Source organism: Amblyraja radiata, chromosome 29 (assembly GCF_010909765.2).
Source record: "Amblyraja radiata isolate CabotCenter1 chromosome 29, sAmbRad1.1.pri, whole genome shotgun sequence".
NCBI lineage: Eukaryota > Metazoa > Chordata > Chondrichthyes > Rajiformes > Rajidae > Amblyraja > Amblyraja radiata.
Window position 1 is genome coordinate 13,048,255 of NC_045984.1, and position 24,435 is coordinate 13,072,689.

Genomic DNA, 24,435 nt, shown 5'->3' on the forward strand with positions numbered 1-24,435 from the left:
GACTACTGATCGACATCTACTATAAACCCACTGGCTCCCATGGCTTTCTGGACTTCACTTCTTCCCACCCTGCTTCCTGTAAGGACTCCATCCCCTACTCCCAATTCCTCCATCTACGCCGCATCTGCACCCAGGATGTGTTGTCCACACCAGGGCATCAGAGATGTCCTCATTCTTCAGGGAACGGGGGTTCCTCTCTTCTACTATAGATGAGGCTCTCACCAGGGTCTCTTCTATACCCCATAACTCTGCTCTCATTCCCCACACCCCCACTCATAACAAAGGCAGAGTCCCCCTTGTTCTCATCTTCCACCCTACCAGCCGTCACGTGCAACAAATAATCCTCCGACATTTTCACCACCTCCACCGGGATCCCACCACTGGCCATATCTACCCATTTCCTCCCGTCTGCTTTCTGCAGAGACCGCACCCTCCATGTCCCTGGTCAATTCGTCCCTTCCCACCCAAACCATCCCTTCTCCTGGCACTTTCCCTTGCAACCGCAGGAAATGTTACACTTGTCGCTTTACCTCCCCCCTTGACTCCATTCAAGGACCCAAGCATTCTTTCCAGGTGCGGCAGAGGTTCACCTGCACCTCCTCCAACCTCATCTATTGCATCCGCTGCTCTAGGTGTCAGCTGCTCTACATCGGTGAGACCAAGCGTTGGCTTGGCGATCGCTTCGCCCAACACCTCCGCTCGATTCGCAATAACTAACCTGATCTCCCGGTGGCTCAGCAGTTCAACTCCCACTCCCATTCCGAATCCGACCTTTCTGGCCTGGGCCTCCTCCATGGCCAGAGTGAGGATCACCGTAAATTGGAGGAGCAGCACCTCATATTTCACTTGGGCATTTTACACCCCAGCGGTATGAACAATGACTTCTCTAATTTCAGATAGTCCCCGTTTTCTCCTCCCCTTCTCAGCTCTCCCTCAGCCCACTGTCTCCGCCTCTTCCTTTCTTCTTCCCGCCCCCTCCTCCCAAACCTCACATCAGTCTGAAGAAGGGTCTCGACCAGAAACGTTGCCTATTTCCTTCGCTCCATAGATGCTGCCTCACCCGCTGAATTTCTCCAGCATTTTAGTCTACCATTATTAATGCATGTTGCCGAGGGATCGGTGCAAACTCCTATGTACAAAACACCCGAGTAAATGGCGACCCCGGACAAGGCAGTAAAGATACCCCAAGAATCAAAAGATAGGTAACCACTGTGAACTATCATATCTTTATTATGTTCTTGGCCTTGCACAAACACAAGATGCAAAAAAAAAAAACCTGGTGCAATTAATTTTTAACAGTAAACATTTAACTCGCGAAATGCTGACTTTTATATACATTCTACAATCAGATGTTGAAGCCAACATAATACACAGAAATCCAAACTGAAATTTTTACAAGTAAAAATAAATACTGATGACTCTGCGCCTGGTTTCCATTTCTCTCTAAAAGATTTTTGAAACACTTAAATTTAATCCTGCACATTACTTTCACTGTCAGTACAAGCCTCAAAAATGAAGTTCTCCAACAATTAGCATCTCTCAATTACCCTCTGCATTTACTACTGTTCGTTAGAGGGGCCTTCAGCGTCTCTCGACATGTTCCACATTCAAGTTAGCCCCTCTGTGACACGTGTTAACCCAGCTAAAGCATAACGGGAAAACTCACATCAATACAAGCACAGAAAAGTTAGGCCAAACACAGCTTTATTACACAGAGCAAGTGCGTCACAAATACCTGTTCCAACAAAAGAGGTAGTAAAATGCAGAGAGCGCATTAAAATGCCATTGAAAAATACCAACAAATTAACTTCCTTTTTAACTTGGCCTCATCTGCGGAGATCTGGTACCCAGATGCACAGGTGACCTATGCCAAGAGTTCAAATCACCACATCGTTCACCAAGTGATTCATTTAAAAAAACACATCTGTATGAAAACCTGAATTGGGTTTATACATCGCCAGAATAAATCTCCATGTCCACAGAAACTGTTTTGTTCATTAATGGTCTGAAAAGACAGATTCCAAAAGACTGTAGCATTTTGCACGGTTCCCAGCCATTATGGGGGAGGGGGGCGGCAGGAATGCGTTCCTCCAGTATAAGTGATCTTGAGAGAGTTTCCCAGTCTGCGATGTGTACGTGCACAAACCACAACCTGGAAATAGCCCCTTGCTCCAGTCACTGGTTCAGCTTTCTCCTCAAAACAACCGTTTCACAGAATAGAATACATTTTGTTTCAGTGGTAAAAAGCAGCCAGCAGCAGAAGGGCTTAAAGCTTCAAAGGATGAAGCATTCGTTATCTTGCTCAGGAGAGGGGGATATGAAGGGGGCAGAGGAATCCTCCGCTTGCCTCATTGTTCTCAGTCAAGGCGAGTATTAATTACCATTGGACAATTTTGGAAGTTGTTTGCAAATCGACTATTTACTGTGAAGCTTCCATTTTATAAAGTCAAAGTGAATGCAGAGGTTTAATTTGGCTTGTTATTGTAATAAAGGCCAAAAGGAAATGCAAGGCTAAACTATCTTGTTTTCCCATCTACGGAGCAACGGTATATGAAAAGCAAAATCGGCAAAAAGTAGTTAAGTGGGTTCAGAATTTCCTTCGTGATCATGGCTACTCAGGCTCAGCAGTGCAGTCATTATTTGATGCACAATTCACTGTAGGTAATATCCAGTCGGGGGAGGTGGGAAATGCTTTTGATCTGCTCTATTGAGGAATTTTACCGTGACGCCCATTACTTTTCACTGTCTCAGTTCTATAATCCAATTTCCAGGTGGCCATTCCCAGTACCTTGACTTTAAATGAACAGAAGGCACAAGTACAGAATTAGCTACAATAATTGTATTTAGATCCCAGCTCTGGAGATTTTCTCCTCTCCATTGAATGCAGAGAAACTTGGTAATGGGACCCCCTGTTTTACAATAGGATGCTTCCCAAGGTCAAAATATATTAAAATGCCAAGTTACCTTTCGAGGAAGATCACATACTATCCCAATAGCCTGACCAATGGTTGACTGCTACGAGTTTGTCCAGTTTTAAAACCATTTCAAAATTTACAGCTTACAATCAATTTTCTAGTAATTGTTCTCATCAGAAATGAAAGACCAATCACAATATTCCATTTCTGAAGGCAGTGCCAGACTCAATAACGTCAAATTTTAGAAGGCCAACTTTCACGCCTTGGTTTGCAGAATCCAAATTGAGTCTTCGGTTTTCTTCAAGGCAAGTTTCGAGGCACAGCCTTGGATTTGCATGATATGGTGCAGTTAAATGGAAGCTCGGTGATGATCTCTAGGTTAGGCTAGCATTGGAGCTACTAGTGCCACTGTTACGTTTCTGCAGCGATTTCACAGCATTTGGTACCTGAAGTCCTGTTTGCACAATAAAGCTACCGCACCACACCTGAAGAAAGAGGAAACACACAGGCACAGTCAGTACAAAACATGCAATGAGAAGAACTCAATCACGCGTGTTTGAGTGAGTGCGTGTGCAAAGAGATGCAATCTAAAGAAATAGGAAGGGGTGGTGGACAGGAGAAAGACAAGACCGAGCCACCACACAGGACAAAATGGAGAGATAGAGTCAGGGCTGGAGAGATTTTGTTTAGTTTAGGGAACAGGTCCTTCTGCCCACCGAGTATGCACCATCCAGTGACCCGCAGACACTAACACTATCTTACACGGACTATGGACAATTTTACCAAGCCAATTAACCTACAAACCTCCTCATCTTTGTAGTGTGGGAGGAAACCAGAGCACCCGGAAAAAATTCACGCAGGCCACAGGGAGAATGGTCAAACCCCATAGAGACAGCAGCCGCAGTCAGGATTGAACCTGCATCTCTGGCCTGTAAGGCAGCAATTTTACCACTACGCCACCGTACCGATACAGCAAGGAACCCAGGCATTCAGCCTACTGAGTCTGCACCGAGCAAAAAACACCCCTTTTATACTAAGCCCATTCTTCCTTCATTCTATTAACTCCCTCACAGCTTCTACCTCTCACCTATGCACTAGAGGCAAATTACAATGGTCAATTGAGTGACTGTCACATATTTGGGATGTGGGAGGAAACTGTAGATGATATATGCATGTGACCCTTAATATAGTTACCTCATCACTACTAACCACTCCCCATATCACAAGTATAATTACAACCTCCCCACCCACATATCGCTCTCTAGTTTCCGTGACAGACCACGTACAGCTAGTGCTCTCTGTAATGCCACAGTATGAATAAAAGAAGTAAAGTCACAGTGTGTTGATAACACTTCTTTACAGAAACCTACACACACAGGGAGAACATGCAAACTCCACACAAAGTGCAATCTAATTCAGAGTTGAACCTGTCTTTCTGACACCAAGAAACAGTGGCTTTGCTTGCTGCACCATTGTGCCACCTGCTGGTCAACTTAGAGTCAGAGTGAAACAGTGTGGAAACAGGCCCTTTGGTCCAACTTGCCCATAATAGTTCCATCCGCCAGCATTTGGTCCATATCCCTCAAAACCTGGCCTATCCATGTGCCTGTCTAACTGCTTCTTAAATGTTGGGATAGTCCCTACCTCAACTACCTCGTCTGGCAGCTTGTTCCATAACCACCCTATGTGTGAAAAAGTTACCCCTCAAATTCCTATTAAATCTTTTCCCCATATTCAGATCAACTGCCAATGCAGTAACAGATTATGTACACAATATACAAAGCAGTAATGGGCTTGATTGTGCAAATAATCAGGAGGAACGCGTCCCGTGCATGCTCCAGTAAAGCATTGAAAGGCAGTGAGACATGCTTACCATGAAGGCAGGAAGGACAGGCTGTGTGAACTTCGTCCTAAAGGAATGAATCAGCTGCTTCGTTTTGGCATTGTAGAATGCCAGATGACCTAAAACAATGCATAATAAAAATGGTGACAAACTATCCAAGGTTCATTTAAAATAACAATCAGCTCGCTTAAATTTCAAATTATCACTGACGTTAATCCTCTAAAGGCATTGACGGCACCAAATCGACAATTTTATATTCCACCCTTTTGGGCCTTATGTTTTTTTTCCTCTCCTAAAACATCCTCTCCCCTGTAATCTTTCAAAAGGGGGAAAATGGGCACAAAATTGCACCTCATCGTCTACTTCCATTCACATTGTCACACGGCCTCAAAAAAACCCTCAAATACTCATCCATGTTGTGTACTTAAACTGCTGGCATCATTTTATTACCTCCAGACGCCCAGCTTCATTACTGTTACAATCCAACTGATATTATGCAAAATGCAACAAATTCAGTGGCCCATACAAACCCCAAATATGGACACATGGCAGAAGTAATTGAGTATGCATCAGAATTAAAGATGATTGGCCTTGTATCTTGCTCAAATCTGGCTGATCTTTAGACCTGGACAGCATAGAAACATAGAAATTAGGTGCAGGAGTAGGCCATTCGGCCCTTCGAGCCTGCACCGCCATTCAATATGATCATGACAGCAATGGTGCATCTGCTTTTATTTCAGTATGTTTATACACGTCCATCACGCAACAAATACAACAGGCATCACCTATACACAACTAAAAATGGCAGCACTGACAGACCCATCTGTACTGTCTTATTAATGAGACAGGACAGGGAGAGAAGGGCAGAGCATTTGAAGTTAGACAAGAGTTAAATGCCATCCTAGATGTTTCACCCAAGTTGCTTTACAGCATCCAACACAATTAAACATATTAAATAATATAAATAACAGTGGGCCGTAGCTAGGCGTTTTAATCATGAACTCCTTTGGCAAGGTCCAAGTTAAATTGAATTAATATTTGTGTAAAGAAATGAGATTCAGTAGAAAACTGAGGAAATGTGTGTGTGGTGTAATACCCTGGAGTGATTACCGGTCTCTAATCTAATCTAGAGAAGGATTGATCATGGGATATCTGAAGAACATTTTATTAATGGGTTTAGTTTTTACTTAACTCCTTATTAACTCAATCCAATGCCATCCGGTATATTGTCATTTGTACTGAGAGGTACAGCAAAAAGCTTCCTTTGCGTGCTGTCAAGACAAACTATGCACATCTATGTACATAGAAACATAGAAACATAGAAATTAGGTGCAGGAGTAGGCCATTCGGCCCTTCGAGCCTGCACCGCCATTCAATATGACCATGGCTGATCATCCAACTCAGTATCCCGTACCTGCCTTCTCTCCATACCCTCTGATCCCCTTAGCCACAAGGGCCACATCTAACTCCCTCTTAAATATAGCCAATGAACTGGCCTCGACTACCCTCTGTGGCAGAGAGTTCCAGAGATTCACCACTCTCTGTGTGAAAAAAGTTCTTCTCATCTCGGTTTTAAAGGATTTCCCCCTTATCCTTAAGCTGTGACCTCTGGTCATGGACTTCCCCAACATCGGGAGCAATCTTCCTGCATCTAGCCTGTCCAACCCCTTAAGAATTTTGTAAGTTTCTATAAGATCCCCTCTCAATCTCCTAAATTCTAGTGAGTATAAACCAAGTCTATCCAGTCTTTCTTCATAAGACAGTCCTGACATCCCAGGAATCAGTCTGGTGAACCTTCTCTGCACTCCCTCTATGGCAATAATGTCCTTCCTCAGATTTGGAGACCAAAACTGTACGCAATACTCCAGGTGTGGTCTCACCAAGACCCTGTACAACTGCAGTAGAACCTCCCTGCTCCTATACTCAAATCCTTTTGCTATGAAAGCTAACATACCATTCGCTTTCTTCACTGCCTGCTGCACCTGCATGCCCACTTTCAATGACTGGTGTACCATGACACCCAGGTCTCGCTGCATCTCCCCTTTTCCTAGTCGGCCACCATTTAGATAATAGTCTGCTTTCCTGTTTTTGCCACCAAAATGGATCTCACATTTATCCACATTATACTGCATCTGCCAAACATTTGCCCACTCACCCAGCCTATCCAAGTCACCTTGCAGTCTCCTAGCATCCTCCTCACAGCTAACACTGCCCCCCAGCTTAGTGTCATCCGCAAACTTGGAGATATTGCCTTCAATTCCCTCATCCAGATCATTAATATATATTGTAAATAGCTGGGACCCAAGACGTGCCCCCTCTGGCCCCCCCGGATTTTCCGCCCCTGCTGGTGGCATAGGTGGTGAGAGCAGGTATCGAGGCGGGTGGTTCTGGGATGCCAGAACCAACTGCCTCCCCGCAGTGTTGTGAGCCGAACTCAACGAAATACCAGTGAAGGGAGGAGTCCACTTGATAACTCCAATGATATACTTGCATCAACACGATTAGCTTAGCTCGTTAACATGTAGATAGCTTATTATTACATATGGAGTTAGTATTTGTCCTTAGCACACGTGTGTATAAGCAGTTTAGATACTACTTTGGCTTTGGTTTTCTTGGTTGAGCACTTACCCTGGTGTTACAGCACAAGTACTTTGTGTTTTAATAGTAATTTGTGTAAAGGAACTTCATTCCCACCTCCTTGCGTATAACCTACTTGAACCCCTCCAATCTGGCTTTCGCCCCCTCCATAGCACAGAAACTGCTCTCCTCAAAGTCCTCAACGACCTCCTCACCTCTGCTGACACTGGTTCCCTCAACATCCTCATCCTCCTCGACCTGAGCGCAGCCTTCGATACAGTGAACCATAACATCCTGCACACCAGACTCAAAGACCTCGGCATTGAAGGCTCTGCACTCAGCTGGCTCCGTTCCTACCTTTCCAACAGATCCCACTTCATCTCTCTCCACAACCACACCTCTGCTACAGCCACAGTCACTCAAGGCGTTCCCCAAGGCTCCGTACTCGGCCCCTCCTCTTCATCATCTACATCCTCCCCCTTGGTCAGATACTCCGCCACTTCAATCTGGACTTCCACTGTTACGCTGATGACACCCAGATTTACCTTGGCACCAAATCCCCCCACAACCCCCCCCCCCCTCTCCCATATCAACTCCTGTTTGTCAGCTATAAAAACCTGGATGCAACATAATTTCCTCAAACTCAACAGCGATAAGACAGAATTCCTCCTCATAGGCTCCAAAGCCACACTCAGCAAAATCAATAACCCCACTCTCACCATCGACGGCACCACTGTCTCCCCATCTCCCCAGGCCTGCAACCTTGGCGTGATCTTTGATTCCACCCTCTCCCTGAGCCTCACATCCGCCATGTCATTAAAACCTCCTTCTTTCATCTCCGCAACATCGCCAAACTCAGACCCTCTCTCACACCGCCTGCTGCTGAAAGACTCATCCATGCCTTCATCTCCTCCCGACTGGACTATTGCAACTCACTTCTCCTTGGCATCAGCTCCACCTACATCAACCGACTCCAATTGGTCCAGAACGCAGCCGCCCGACTCATCACCCACACCAAATCCTGGCATCACATCACTCCAGTCCTCAAAAAACTTCACTGGCTTCTCATCTCCCACCGGATCACCTACAAAATCCTGGTCCTCACCTACAAAGCCCTCCACCATCTGGGCCCCCCATATCTCACTGACCTCTTCTCCCCCTACCAACCCTCACGGTCCCTCAGATCCACATCAGCCGGTCTCCTCTCCATCCACAAGTCCAACCTCCGCAGTTTTGGGGACAGAGCCTTCTCCAGGGCAGCTCCCAGGCTCTGGAACTCCCTCCCCCAACTGATCCGCAATTCCGTGTCCCTCACCATCTTCCAGTCCCGCCTCAAGACCCATCTCTTCACCTCTGCCTATCCTTAGCTCCACGTCCCCCTCCCTTTTCATCTGTGCATTAATTGCATCATACTGTGCTTTGTATTGAATTCTGTCTTTACTTTGTGTACTAGTCATGTCTCTACTATTTATTTCATTCCCCTTACATGTTTTTCCTCTACATGCTCAATTTTTGTAAGGTGTCCTTGAGACTCTTGAAAGGCGCCCTTAAATAAAATTTATTATTATTATTATTATTATTATTATTATTATAGGAATAAGATTCAGTGGAAACCGAAGAAATTATGTCTGTTGTACAATACCCTGGAGTACTTATCGGTCTCTAATCTAATCGAGAGAAGCATTGATCTTGGGATATCTGAAGAACATTTTATTCATGGGTTGAGATTTTATTACTCCTTATTAACTCAATTTAATGCCATCGGGGTATATTGGTATAATATTGTCACATGTACAGTGAAAAGCTTCATTTGCCTGCTGTCGAATCAAGTCATATTTTGCACGTGTACAATCCAGCCATGCAGAGGTACATGTAGTGCAGAGAATAGAGACTTAAAAGCATGCAACGACTGTAGTGGATGGTAGTAGAACCCCTTCTGGGACCAGCACAGTCGCTCTGGCACCATCTTGCAATCACAAAACATCAAGTTTGTCTGCATTTTAAAGATAATCTGGGTAACTGATTTTGGACTATAGCAAGACATTTAGGAAAATGTAATGAAGTAAAGGAAAAACTGAAGAGGCACAAAAAAAAATCCATGGAATACACAAACATAATAGTTTAAAAATGTATCATTTATCATTTCAGTTCTCCAAATAATATTTTTCAGCAAAAGACCATCTATTATAACAAGGTGACAGGGGAAAATAATTTCTACCTCTCTGCGAATGATGGCCAAAATTATTCTGGAAGAGATGCTCAACATTCAGCCGGCAATATTTAAGTCAAATTTAGACACAGGGAACTGCAGAAGCTGGTTTACAAAAAAAAAGACCCAAAGTGTTGGAATAACTTAGCAGGTCAAGCAGCATCCCTGGAGAACATGGACAGATGATGTTTCAGGTCTGGACCCTTCTTCAGATTGAATATTTAAGTCAGATTGAGTAGTACATCAGAGTAAATAACCCATGGGATGAACCATCATGCTTTACCTAACGAAGGCTGAATAAACAAATTCCTCATCAATCAAGATCACAGGAAATAAAGAAACATTGCTTCATTTTGACTTTCAGCCAACAAGCAAGCCAGCAACAGATGAGGAATCACGATACCTTCGCTGTAGTTGCAATAAACTCCGACTCTGTCTGGTACTGAGATGTCCAGGACTTTGGCCTTGTTGTTGTGCTTGGCGGTGAAGCTGACTTGCAGCCAGTTATTGAGGTGAAGGCACCAGGAAGCATTCGTCTTTCCCAATTGATCAAATTTGCCCAAGGTCCTGTAGGCTACACCCACAAGGAACGCCTTGCTGTCCTTTTCAAAAACAACCTCCCAGTAATGCTGTCCACCATCAATCAGAGTATCCCCTGGCAGAAACAAGGAGGAAAATAACAACTAAATCATCTTTATTGACCAGTAAAAAATAAATTATTAATCTGTCACTTCTCATTTCCACTTAAGTTTTCACAGCATACACAGTCCATAAGCAAACACCACACAATTCACTACTATCACAAATCACAGTGGACACGGATTGCTGCTGTGAAGTTTTCATTACAACATCCTTCTAAATACGGAATAGCATACTTAGTTCAAAATAATGCTCCACTTCACTCTACATTACAACAACTTACTCTGGAAGTAATGTGAACAATTTGAAATAAAAACAACATTTTAACCTAGACCACAAAGGAGATATACAGCATCAACGTTGAAGTTTGTCAGCATTCAGGCTTCTATAACAGCAGCAAGTCTGGGACTTGACGATATCAAGCACAGCTCCACAGCTAGGGTTGGGTGGGGAAGGGTCAGAAATAAATTGCCTCGGATATGAAAGCCTTAATCATTTCAGTGGGGATTATAGGGAGACAGCAAAGGGGAAAGGGCTATTTTTAGGTTTCTGTTAAAACACTGCATGTACTCCAGAACCCTTGAGATCAGATTGGTACAGGACCACAGAAAATGCAGAAAAAGAGAGAGAGAGGAGGAGAAAGAAAAGAGAAAAAAACCTCTGATCATCTTTGCTGGAGAAGGAGAATTTTCTTTTTAAGTACAGACCACTCGAATCACGAAAGGACTGAGAACCATCCACGTTTCAGTTATCGGAGAGCTCACTGCACTGTAACTGCACAGTTGCTATTGATCTGTTTTGTCACTGTCGACCAACTTTAATTCAAGTCTCTCTGGGGCATTCTCAGTAATGCCGCTACTTTGCCTTGACAGCTTAAAGAGCGAAATAGAGGAAATCCTTCCCCATGGAATGCATTTGCAAACCTTGGTTGTTTGCGAATGTCTGTCAAAGTATTGATTGCGCATTAGAATTGTCACGTCCCAAGAAACAACCTGCTGGAAACAATGGAATAACAAAGGATCTACTATACAAGTTGTTGCACTGGTGATGATCTGGTAAATGGTTTAAATATAGAGCCACAGGCACAATGGTGGCTCTGTATGTGGCACTGATCATTCATGAGGGGCCAGAACTCCTCCTTCCATAAATTCCATAGTAATTTCATCAGATGCAAATTGGAAACAGATTTCTTTCAATGATTGATTTCATTTCCAGTGGAATAGCTTGAGCAAAAACCATTAAAGGAAAATGTGGATAAACATTTGACCTAAAGTGCTGGGCTGCACGGAGAATTACTACAGGTCCACCACCGATTTTCCGGCAACTGCTGGTCCGGTACCTCCTTTAATCCGGACAAAATTACGAGAGTATTACGTGTGGCGCACGCTCTCTCTGGACATGTGCCTCCATCTTGAAATAGTTAATTGGTTACTTGGTTACTTTTATTAATTCGTCATTTAAATATCTAGCAGCCCATGTCACCTTAGAGACACGGGAGGTGTATAATTAGTGGGTTGGAGGTGAATTGTTGAATTATTATTATTATGTGACCTCTGTTGGTCCAGCAAAATGGATGATCCTGCAAGGCTCTGGAACCAAGGGTGCCGGAAAATCAATGGTGGCTCTGTATGTGGCACTGATCATTCATGAGGGGCCAGAACTCCTCCTTCCATAAGTTCCATAGTAATTTCATCAGATGCAAATTGGAAACAGATTTCTTTCAATGATTGATTTCATTTCCAGAGTCAAATGTAATCAGGGGAATCTAATTGAGTTGGATGAAATCCAAATACTGGATTACAGTTTCTACAAGAAAGTAAGTTCTCTTTGCATTTACCAGGCTCTCTCCCTGAGCCATCATTAAATTTGAAACAGTTCTATATATAGCTATAAATGGTCCAAATATACCCATGATATATAGCTATAATAGAACTTTTATAACATAGAACTTATTATTATGAAGAATAAGGATTCTTGATGCTCCAAGAATGGAGCATAAAGGGCTGCCATTCACTTAAACATTACAACCATCTATTCCAGTAAAACATTAAGTTTAACAATTCATGAACTTACCCAGAACAGTGTACGACTCTGCAGTGAATCGATCCCTACTGCTCCTTGCGGATGGCATTCGCTTTGGTGACTGAATGATGCTTCTAAATAAAAAGTTTTTTTTTTTAAATGGTCGTCAGAAACAGACTGCCAGCATTTGACTTGCATATTAAACTTTGACATAAATTTGCAACGTGACAAAACAGAAACAATCACATTCAGCACTACTCCAACAGCTGATCATTACCAGGGTATTTAACATTATTCAAAGTAAAAATTAAATAAACGCTGAGAGCTAATAATCCGCTGCAAATATAGGTGCTTAAAACTTGAAACTCATGGAGGGTTCCACATGTTGATGCTAATGGAAACAAATATCACAACTTGATGGGAATTTTAAAAAACTTCCTGTATTTTCATCAGCTACTTGTCGCAGCCAGTTACAGAAACTGTCCAACTAATGCTGATTTATTCAAATTGTTCAAAATCTTGAGCAAGTCTATCTCTGTGTGTGTCTCTCTCTCTCTCTCTCTCACACACACACACAGTCTCTCTCACACACAGTCTCTCTCTCTCTCTCTCTCTCTCTCTCTCTCTCGAGGAATATTTATATATAGTTGCCCACCTTGCAGGGGAATGGGCAGGTGAGGCCGTCCGACTTCGGTTTTCCTTTCCTCTAACTTTGATCTCTTGCACCTTTCCCCCCGACGCGTCCCATTCCACTTTGAGGTCTTCCACTTTCAAGTTTTGATGAGCAGTCGAGGCATCTAAACTGAAATTAAACGCTGCGCGGAAAGATAATTAGTGGCCTTAACTCTCAGAAGCAATTAGTGCCAAACACTGCAAACCCAATAGGATGTGTTATCATACATTTCCTAAACTGGTATTTTGAATCAAAGAGTTTTTTTTCTCCCCATATCTGCATTCTCCACAATGCCTTCCATTTCCCTAGTGTCGTTCCATCTTCCTTTTTTACATGCGCACAATTTAGGCTCCCATTATGATCAAATTCTTTAACACATTCAACAGTGCAATAGATTAGCAGAGTGGCAATCACCAGATAAGACAATAACATCACAAGGAGTGAAAGCAATCTTAATTTTGGCATAGTCCCCCAAAATAACACTGTTTAACTAACTCCTCTGGGCTAAAATTGGAAGCACAGTCTCTCGAACACAAGGACAGTTAATAAGATTATGAGATTATAACTCCACAGCAAACATCAAAATCTGGTTGGAGGAAGGAACTGCAGATGCTGGTTTAAACCAGAAGATAGACACAAAAAGCTGGAGGCACTCAGTGCGTCAGGCAGCATCATCTTTGGAGAAGAGGAATAGGTGACGTTTTGGGGTCGAGACCCTTGTTCAGACAGAGTCGGGGGGGAAAGTAGGAAATCCATTTAGTATTGCAGGCAAGGACAAGTTGCTGTACAAACCATTTGTTTCCAGTGTGACGGTCTCTGAGAACTCTCCTGCCACTGCCTTGTTGCAAGCTTTCACCCGAAAGTTGATGAATTGTGTGTCAAATCTCAAGCCTGGGAAAATAAAAAAATGTAAAACCCTGGGTTATAAATGTACCGGTCCTGTTCCACTATTTGAAAACTGTAACTGCAAATAATTGAGGGTATATTATCACATACGTACAATGTTGAATTGTATAATTTATAGCCTCTCGCTGTGATGCCTCGTTTTTCGCTAGTGTGATTACATGGGTTACAAGTCATTTTTATTAAGAGTCAAGAGAGTTTTATTGTCATATGTCACAAAATAGAACAATGACATTCTTACATGCTGCAAGATTATATGTTGTGCACTAGTCATACACAGTGAATAAAAAGTAATTCCTAGCCTGGGTTTGGACTTAAACCTCAAGGCTCCAGTAGTTGATCATAGTTTGTGTCAAGTTAGCATGTTTTACCGGTCAGAAATGGGACTGGTACAATTTATCTCAATTTCCTTGCGCCATAGGTCAGTCATATAGCACAGGCCCATCGGTCCCCCACGTCCATGCTATCTATTGTACACATCTACACTAAGTCCCTGAGCATTCTATGCCTTGGTGGTTAGAGTACTTGTCTAAATGCTTCTTAAATGTTGCGAGAATATCTGCCTCCACAATCTCTTCAAGCATTGTGTTCAAAATTCCGACCACGGTGTGTGAAAAATTCCCCCCTCAGATCCACTCTCCAAACCTACATCCCACCTTAAACCGTGGTGCTCTTGTCTTACATAAACCCATCGTGGTAATTTATTTTTCAACTAGCTACCCCATATATCCCCCTGAATTTTATAAACCTCTACGAGTTCACTCACCCATCAGCCTCCTCCGCTTGGGGAAAAAAAGTCCAGAGTATGCAGCCTCTCCCAATAACCAAAATATTCTAATGCAGGTTAATTTCTGGTGAATTTCCCCTCCATTGTGATCTGGATCAAAAGTTCATATGATATCCTGGGTAAAGGCTGCGTTGTCAACCTCACTTAAATCCATGCAAATCATAAGACTGAATTAGGCCTTTTGAATGCGATTACCTGACAATGTGAACTCCATCTCCTTAATGCCTTCTCGCACCATCCAAGGGTGTTCTTCTTTCAGCCGTGGGGCCCCTTCATGGTTGGTTTTGCGATATTCCAGTATGTAGTGATCGATCTTTGAATCCTCTTCAGGGATTCTCCAGACCACGGTCACACAGTTGTCTGCCACCAGACACTCGGGTGTATCGATTTCTGGAATACTGGGTACTGAAAGAAAATGGCAGAAACCGACGATAGACATAACTTCATCAGCTTCACGGAGGTTTGGGACCCGAGGAACATCTACATCGACAAGGTTGGAATACATTTCTTCACTGAAGGAATTCTTGTTCAAGAAGCCTCGACAATAAACATTACTGCACAAAGTCACAAAGATTGCCTCACTATATCCATGCTAATCATCATAGGAAGTAGGAGCAGAATCTACTCCTCCATTCAATCAAGGCTGATCTATCTTTTCCTCTCAGCCCCATTTACATGCATTCTCCCCATAAATTTTGATGACCTTACTAATCAAGAACCTTGGGGGCGGCACAGTGGTAGAGTTGCTGTCTAGCAGTGCCAGAGACCTGGGTTCGATCCTGACTACAGGTGCTGTCTGTATAGAGTTTGTATGTTCTCCCTGTGACTGCCTGGGTTTTCTCTGGGTCCGATTTCCTCCCACACTCTACAGACATGCGGGATTGCAGGTTAATTGGCTTTGGTAAAAATGGCAAAATTACCCCTAGTGTGTATGATAGTGCTAGTGTACGGGGTGATCGCTAGTCGGCGTGGACTCACTGGGCCAAAGGGCCTGTCTCCATGCTCTATCTGGATCTCTAAAGTCAAACTCATCAATCTCTGCTTTAAACATACCCAATGATGTGGCCTCCACAGCCATCTGTAGCAATGAATTCCACAGATTTAACATCCCCTGGCTAAAGAGATTCCTCCTCATTTCCATTTTAAAAGTACATACTTTTATTATGAGGCTGTGCCCTCTGGTCCTAGACTCGCCCACTACTGAAAATATCTTCTCCTCATCCATTATCTAGGCTTTTCACTATTTGGTAGGTTACCACGAGATTCCCCCTCATCCTTCTAAACTCCAGCGAGTCCAGGCCCAGAGCTATCAAACACTCCTCATAGGTTTAACACAATCAGCAGCTATCCACACTAATCCTGATTTTTTCCCCCTACATTGACAACATTCCCTTAATTCACAGATTCCACCACTGATCTGCACACTGTAGTTGTGATTAAACTACCAACCCACAGATCTGTGGGATGTAGGAGGAAAGTGGAGCACACATGACCACAGTGAGAATGTGCATATCCATGTAGACAGCACCAGAGGTCAGGACTGACCATAGATGGCTGAGCTGGGAGGCAGCAGCACCACCATTTGTGCCACTTCACCCTCCCTCACATGTCAATTCACTCCACCCTGGTTTCATTGTTAACAGACTTGCCAACTTAGTGGAGTTAGCTGGGCAATGATAAGGAGAAAGAATCCTCTATACCTCAGCGACGTGGAGGACAATTGCACTCCAGTGGGAGTCAAAAATTGTACCTGGCATCCATAACTAACATTCAAATTGCCCACAACAACCAACCTGTCCCATACCTACCCCAGTCCCACCTGCCCGCATTTGGCCCATATCCCTCTAAATCTATCCTATCCTTGTAGCTGTCTAAATGTTTCTCAAACATTACGATAGTACCTACAAATCTATATGGTTCCTATCCCACAAGGGGCACATTAACTAGAACAGAGAACAGGAACGGACCCTTTGGCCCACAATGTCCATGCTAAATATGATGCAAAAGTAAACAAATCTCATCTGCCTGCACAAGATCCATATCCATTTATGTGCCTATCCAAAATGGAACATACTAACTGAACTCTTGCGAGGAGATTTGTGCGCAGTTGCTCGTCAACAATAACGGTGATAGTTCATTTGCCAGTTTACCACTTTTACAAGCAGTAGCCAGACTGAAATACGCAGGTCATTCCAAAGAAACAGCTTCCTGCTCAAAAAATAAAAATAGAAGATGCTGGATATATTGCACAAATTGGTTACCATGTGTGGGGAAGGTAAACTGAATAAATATCTGAATTGGCAGTCTGAAGAAGGATTTCGGCCCGAAACGTTGCCTATTTCCTTTGCTCCATAGATGCTGCTGCACCCGCTGAGTTTCTCCAGCACTTTGTCTCCCTTTGTTTCCAGCATCTGCAGTTCCTTCTTAAAAATGGAATTAATATTGCAGATTCAGGGCGGCCTAGTGGCGCAGCGGTACAGTTGCTGCCTAACAACGCCAGAGACCCGGGTTTGATCCCAATTATCTGTGTGGAGTTTGTGCGTTCTCCCCGTGACCTGCTTGTGTTTTCTCCAGTTCCTCCCACACTCCAAATACGTAGAGGTTTACAGGTTAATTGGCTTGGTATAATTGTAAATTGTCCCTAGAGTGTATACGATAGTGTTAGTGTGCGGGATCGCTGGTCAGTGCAGACTCGGTGGTCTGAAGGGCCTGTTTCTGCACTGTATCTATAAACGAAACCAATTGATAATCTTTCATTAGTACTGGCCAGCTCTGATACAATCTGAATAGGCTGGTGGTGCAATATTGTTGACAGAGGGCTGCGACAAGTTGCTTATCTTAGGCTTTATTGATAGAAAGGAGGGTAATGGGGCTGGAGGGAGGGGGCAAATAAAATAGGAGAAACGTATTTCTTCTCACCTGGCAGAAACTTCAATGAACGAAGGATTTTTTGTTCTTGAGAGAAGTCAACCATGAGATGACTCATGTTGTCACTGGCCTTGGCCTTCAACGACAACCTGAAAGCTGGTGCCATGGTAACACTGGAGAAAAAAAATCCAAGAGCTAACGTTACAAACAACATATTCAGCATTCCTGACCAAAGTCAGTGCGAAAACCACCATGTTGGTAAAACTACTTTGAAATATTCCAAATTTAATGTTACCCATTATTTGTGTGTCAAACATCCCAAGATAAAGTTCTGGGTGAGGCAACATGCAGTACAATATAGTGAGATCAGGCCATTTGGTGCATACCCTACCTGGCATCCATAACTAACATTCAATATATTTTGAAGATAGAATATATTTTGGACCCAATCTCTCACATTCAAGCTGCTTTGGGAAACTGTAAATACATTCCCATCTTTGCTCTTGTTCCTCAATAACATTCATGCAATGAGTGTTTCATGGATTATTTGACTACAAGCACATATTAGTAATATAACTGTCAGATATTTATGAACACATGTTAATGAAAAAGGGTCTAAGATAAACTTTTACAACGATTAAAGTTATTAATATTAATTGATAAAAATCTCTAATTTGGGTAAATTATGCAAAATAATTATTTTAGGAATAAACTGGCAGAAATCACACCCACATGTTTAAATGAAAAATTAATAGAGAAGCAAATCTCACATAGGTCAGTTCAAAGTTAGGGGCTCCAATGGAAATTACCTCTCATCAGCAATGTGATATGAGTGGTCATGTTTAATGGGTTTGCCTTTCGGCATGACATTTAATAACCTTAAAATCACATTCAACTGTGTCAGCGTCAGCTGTGGTGCAAAACCCTTCCGAATACTCCAATCCTCAGATAGTTTCCAACACTTGGAGACTTAATCATTTAAGAATATTCTTTAGATACAGTTTAAACTTAGTTTTCACAGTTTAAAGCTATTTGGTTTCTTTAGCTAGGATTATTTTGTTTGAGGTCACAATATTTTATAATTAATAACAGACAACTTACTAGCAGTTGTTCACATTAAGCCAAAGGCAAGTAAAATCTAGGGAATATACCAGGATTAAAATGTGAATATGTCTAAATTCAGAATGGCAGGCAGTGACTAGTGGGGTACCGCAAGGCTCGGTGCTGGGACCGCAGCTATTTACAATACACATCAATGATTTGGATGAAGGGATTCAAAGTAACATTAGCAAATTTGCAGATGACACAAAGCTGGGTGGCAGTGTGAACTGTGAGGAGGATGCTATGGGAATGCAGGGCGACTTGGACAGGTTGGGGGAGTGGGCAGATGCATGGCAGATGAAGTTTAATGCGGATAAATGTGAGGTTATCCATTTTGGTAGCAAAAACAGGAAGGCAGATTACTATCTAAATGGCGTCAAGTTGGGAAAAGGGGAAGTACAACGGGATCTGGGGGTCCTTGTACATCAGTCTATGAAAGTAAGCATGCAGGTACAGCAGGCAGTGAAGAAAGCGAATGGCATGTTGGCCTTTATAACAAGAGGAATCGAATATAGGAGCAAAGTGGCCCTTCTGCAGTTGTACAGAGCCCCAGTGAGACCACACCTGGAGTATTGTGTGCAGTTTTGGTCCCCTAATTTGAGGAAGGACATTCTTGCTATTGAGGGAGTGCAGCGTAGGTTTATATCCATATAACAATTACAGCACGGAAACAGGCCATCTCGGCCCTACAAGTCCGTGCCGAACACTTATTTTCCCCTAGTCCCATTTACATGCACTCAGACCATAACCCTCCATTTCTTTCCCATCCATATACCTATCCAATTTATTTTTAAATGATAAAATCGAACCTGCCTCCACCACTTCCACTGGAAGCTCATTCCACACAGCTACCACTCTCCGAGTAAAGAAGTGCCCCCTCATGTTACCCCTAAACTTCTGTCCCTTAATTCTGAAGTCATGTCCTCTTGTTTGAATATTCCCTACTCTCAATGGGAAAAGCTTATCCACGTCAACTCTGTCTATCCCTCTCATCATTTTAAAACCTCTATCAAGTCCCCCCTTCACCTTCTGCGCTTCAAAGAATAAAGACCTAACTTATTCAACCTTTCTCTGTAACTTAGTTGCTGAAACCCAGGCAACATTCTAGTAAATCTCCTCTGTACTTTCTCTATTTTGTTGACATCCTTCCTATAATTGGGCGACCAAAATTGTACACCATACTCCAGAATTGGTCTCACCAATGCCTTGTACAATTTTAACATTACATCCCAACTTCTATACTCAATGCTCTGATTTATAAAGGCTAGTACACCAAAAGCTTTCTTTACCACCCTATCTACATGAGATTCCACCTTCAGGGAACTATGCACAGTTATTCCTAGATCCCTCTGTTCAACTGCATTCCTCAATTCGCTACCATTTACCCTGTACGTCCTATTTTGATTTGTCCTGCCAAGATGTAGCACCTCACACTTATCAGCATTAAACTCCATCTGCCATCTTTCAGCCCATTCTTCCAAATGGCCTAAATCTCTCTGTAGACTTTGGAAATCTACTTAATTATCCACAACACCACCTATCTTAGTATCATCTGCATACTTACTAATCCAATTTACCACACCATCATCCAGATCATTGATGTACATGACAAACAACAGTGGACCCAACACAGATCCCTGAGGCACCCCACTAGTCACCGGCCTCCAACCTGACAAACAGCCATCCACCATTACTCTCTGGCATCTCCCATTCAGCCACTGTTGAATCCATCTTGCTACTCCTGCATTAATACCCAACAATTGAACCTTCTTAACCAACCTTCTATGAGGAACCTTGTCAAAGGCTTAAGGTTTACAAGGTTAATTCCTGGGATGGCGGGATTGTCATATGCTGAGAGAATGGAGCAGCTGGGTTTGTACACTCTGGAGTTTAGAAGGATGAGAGGGTATCTCATTGAAACATATAAGATTGTTAACGGCTTGGACACGCTAGAGGCAGGAAACATGTTCCCGATGTTGGGGGAGTCCAAAACCAGGGGCCACAGTTTAAGAATAAGGAGTAAGCCATTTAGAACGGAGACGAGGAAACACTTTTTCTCACAGAGAGTGGTGAGTCTGTGGAATTCTCTGCCTCGGAGGGCGGTGGAGGCAGGTTCTCTGGATGCTTTCAAGAGAGAGCTAGATAGGGCTCTTAAAAATAGCAGAGTCAGGAGATATGGGGAGAAAGCAGGAACGGGGTACTGATTGGGGATGATCAGCCATGATCACATTGAATTGCGATGCTGGCTCGAAGGGCCAAATGGCCTACTCCTACACCTATTGTCTACTGTCTATTAAGTTCTACTGTCTATTAAGTTAATACAAGAGATGGAAATTTTGACTTTTTAGGCCAGGTGTTTAAGGAACTTGTGCAAATGGAAAAATGCTTTAAAGTTTTTGATTGTAGATCAGCAATATTCAACAATAGTTTAGTCTTGTTTTAGGTTTTGGAGATACAGCGTGGAAACAGTGCCCTTCGGTCCACCAAAACTACCCTACACACACTAGGGCCAATTTACAATTATACCAAGCCAATTAACCTACAAACCTGCACGTCTTTGGAGTGTGGGAGGAAACCGGAGATCCCGGAGAAAACCCACGCGGTCACGGGGAGAACATATAAACTCTGTACAGACAGCACCCGTACAGATCGAACCCAGCTCTACCACTGCGTCACCGTGCCGCCCATAATTTACTCCTTTATATATATACTCCTTTATATACACACACACACACACAAATATTTTTCATTGATTTCATTTTGTTAAACAAAGGAAGTACATAAACTGTGATCATAAATTGGCACTAACGCACTAAAATGGGATGCATCTACACCAAATAGGATTGACTTCTAGAACAAGCAAAAATGCTAGTGGTTTATTAAATCCTCAAAGCAAGAAAAAGATTTGTGCAGTTCTTAATTGAAGTTAGATTATTACAAACGTGCATCAGAAGCAAAAGTATTTTACAATACCTATCTTTAATCTGTTTGGCAGCCTTTAAAGCAGAAAAGAGAAGAAAGAGAAGATCAAACATGCAAATCAGCATAATTATTCAAACACCAGTTGAGCAAAAGTGTACATTGCTGTTAGGTAAACCAGCCACAAACCACAACCAGGCAGCCATGATCTTTATTTAAAGCATCCAAATTAAATACAACACTGTAAAACCTCATCCCAATTGTAAAATCTTGGGCACACACATTTACAACCACAAACGATAAAGCCTAGCCTTAGCTTTGATTAATCCATTGACTGTCAATTGGTTCACATATCTTTTACTATTTCAAGGTTGGCTGGCTTTGTTTTCTCTATGTATTGTGATTTAGAAGCAAACAGTATTATACATAACAAATCTACTTAAATATCAGGAATACTTGAATGCTCAAAATACTTAAAACAACTTAACTATACTAGCAGATGAAACGTGTGGGAAGGTACACTGAAGATAGACACAAAATGCTGGAGTAACTGGAGACCCAGAGAAGCTGCCTGTCCCGCTGAGTTACTCCAGCATTTAGTGTCTATCTTAACTTTACTAGCTCTGCTTGCCTTTCAACCCATTTCACTTCCCCGTTTTCTGCTGCAACTCTAAACCCTTCTGGAATCAATAATTGCGACATGCGAAAATGTATTGTTTTTCACCATTCTTTTGGGGGCATATTTAAAAACAAATCTGATTGCTTCCAGATTTTTTGAATGTCATTTAAAAAATTTTTTTTTTTTAAAACAGCCAAAGAAATTAAAATGATTTACCAATTCACATTTTACAAGAAAGTAATATTTAATGAAAAGAGGGAGAAACAAAATATTCTACTTCCAGTAACATTAATCTTAAATAGCATCATCGTTCCTCGGTTGTTAAACGCAGCCTTAAGTGAGAAACAAAACTAATCAGGCTAGGAAGATTCTATGTATGGATTAGCTAATCTTGGCTGTGTCTGTTAAGACTATTATCAATTGAGCCTTCAGGACCATAAACCAAATCTTTAAGAAGTAATTCAGACTTCCCAAACCTGATGCAATAATTCCTGAAAAATTAATACTTTGTCACATTTGCAAAGAAAGCAACAGAAACATTGGATCCATCAACAGCTTCTTCTAAACTGAATGCACAAATCTCATACAAATTCTATTTAGTACGAGTTGGATTTGGCTGCCAATAATGTCTGGGAGACTGGCAAAGGTGCTGCAATCATTAGAGCCACTACCTCATGGCACCAGGTTCAATCCTAGCCTCTGTGTGGACTTTGCACATTCTCCCTGTGACTGCATGGGTTTCATATGGATGCTCCGGCTTCCTCCCCCTTCCTCCCCCATCCCCACCCACCCCCCCCAACCAAAAGAAAAAGTGCAATTTGATAGGTTAAATGGCCACTGTAAATTGCTCCTCATGCATAGAGTGGTAGAGTCCATGGAGACTTGATAGCAACATGGGAAGAATAAAATAGGTTAGGGTAGGACTGGAGTAAAAAAATGGGTGCTGGCACACATTTAGTGGGCCAAAAGGGCCTGTATCTCTCTTCATCTAAAGTACACCCATCAGGAAACTGATGCAGACCTTAAGGTCCCTGATGACACAAAACGCATCATCGGTTTCCTACTGGTCAGCATAAATTGGAGCTCATGGTACAATCTATCACCATTGATAAATTTACTGTAGAAGGAAACTCGCAGCAAAATTTGCAAGGAGTTGCTAACACGTTGAACGTTGACAGTTCTTTGCTTCGTCTCTGATGTCTTGATTATCTAATGTCTTGCAGTAGCATGGGACCTAATTGGTGGGATCACCTCCATTTCCACACAGCTTCTCTCTACCTCATGAAAAGTTTGTTCAAGGATTAATGGCGTTTCTTGTCAGCAGCTCAGCAAACACATCACAGTTGGGAGTTTTCCATTCAAGATCCATGGGAACTGTGCCGACCCATTTTAGCACTATTAGTCACGAGTCCTACAGCATAGAAACAGGTCCAACTTGCCCACGCCGACCAACATGCCTCATCTACACTAGTCCCACCTGCATGCATTTGACCCTTATCCCTCTACACCTATCATCTCCATGTACCTGTCCAAATGGTTTTTAAACATTGTGATAGTGCCTGCCTCAACTACTTCCTCTAGCAGTTTGTTCCATATACCCACTGCCTGGTGTGTAAAAAAAGTTGCCCCTCAGGTTACTGTAAAATCTTAAACCCGTGCCCTCTGGTGCTTGATTCCTTATTCTGAATAAAATACTGTACATTCACCTTATCTATTCCTCTCATTATCTTTTCCCCCTCTATAAGATGACCCCCTCATCCTCCAGCGCTCATAATATCACACCTCATCTGCGGTATAAATCTTCACGGTACCATTTAAAAAACACATTTAGAGTCAATGCCATTATTATTTTATTTTTTTTAAACAGTGGGTCTGATTCAACATTGGTCTCAGCTGCAAGGTTTACCAAGCATATAAAAGGGCAACATTCAATGAGTTGGCAAGTGAATGGATTCAGTTGCAATTCCTGTCCTCCATAAAGTTATTGGGACAGATAGCGTTAGCATCCATGACTGACTCATCTTGCTAACAATAATCTGGAAGGGCAGGGGCAGGAACACAGATCAGAACTTTGATTAAACAGTGGCCATTATGTTTAAAAAATCCCACAAAATGACTGGCATTCTTGAAAATGTAAAACAAACAATGGCTCAAAAGGCCCTGGATTAATCTCCCATTTTACTTTAACATATCAATGACACAATATGCAATTCCCTCCATTGAGAGGATTTATTCAAAATTACAATTCCATCACAAATTATTTACAAAGTTCTGATATGGGCTGTTCTTCATAAGTTCAAGGAGCAGAATTAGGCCATTCAGCCCATCAAGACTACCCCACCATTAAATCACGGCTGATC

General features: G+C 42.5%; 1 protein-coding gene across 1 annotated transcript in view; it reads right to left on the reverse strand.

Annotated features, from left to right (window-relative positions):
* Nucleotides 1–1,207: 1,207 nt before the first annotated feature.
* The window catches only part of fsd1 (fibronectin type III and SPRY domain containing 1), a 35,796-nt gene continuing 12,568 nt past the window's right edge, over nt 1,208–24,435 (reverse strand). Inside the window, exons 5-13 of the mRNA XM_033046596.1 lie at nt 21,511–21,533; nt 17,488–17,609; nt 14,764–14,973; nt 13,671–13,769; nt 12,861–13,020; nt 12,257–12,339; nt 9,948–10,199; nt 4,789–4,877; nt 1,208–3,400 (exon numbers count right to left, since the gene is read on the reverse strand). Coding sequence (XP_032902487.1) covers nt 3,290–3,400; nt 4,789–4,877; nt 9,948–10,199; nt 12,257–12,339; nt 12,861–13,020; nt 13,671–13,769; nt 14,764–14,973; nt 17,488–17,609; nt 21,511–21,533 — 1,149 coding nt within the window. The 3' untranslated portion in view covers nt 1,208–3,289. The remainder of the gene's footprint in view (nt 3,401–4,788; nt 4,878–9,947; nt 10,200–12,256; nt 12,340–12,860; nt 13,021–13,670; nt 13,770–14,763; nt 14,974–17,487; nt 17,610–21,510; nt 21,534–24,435) is intronic.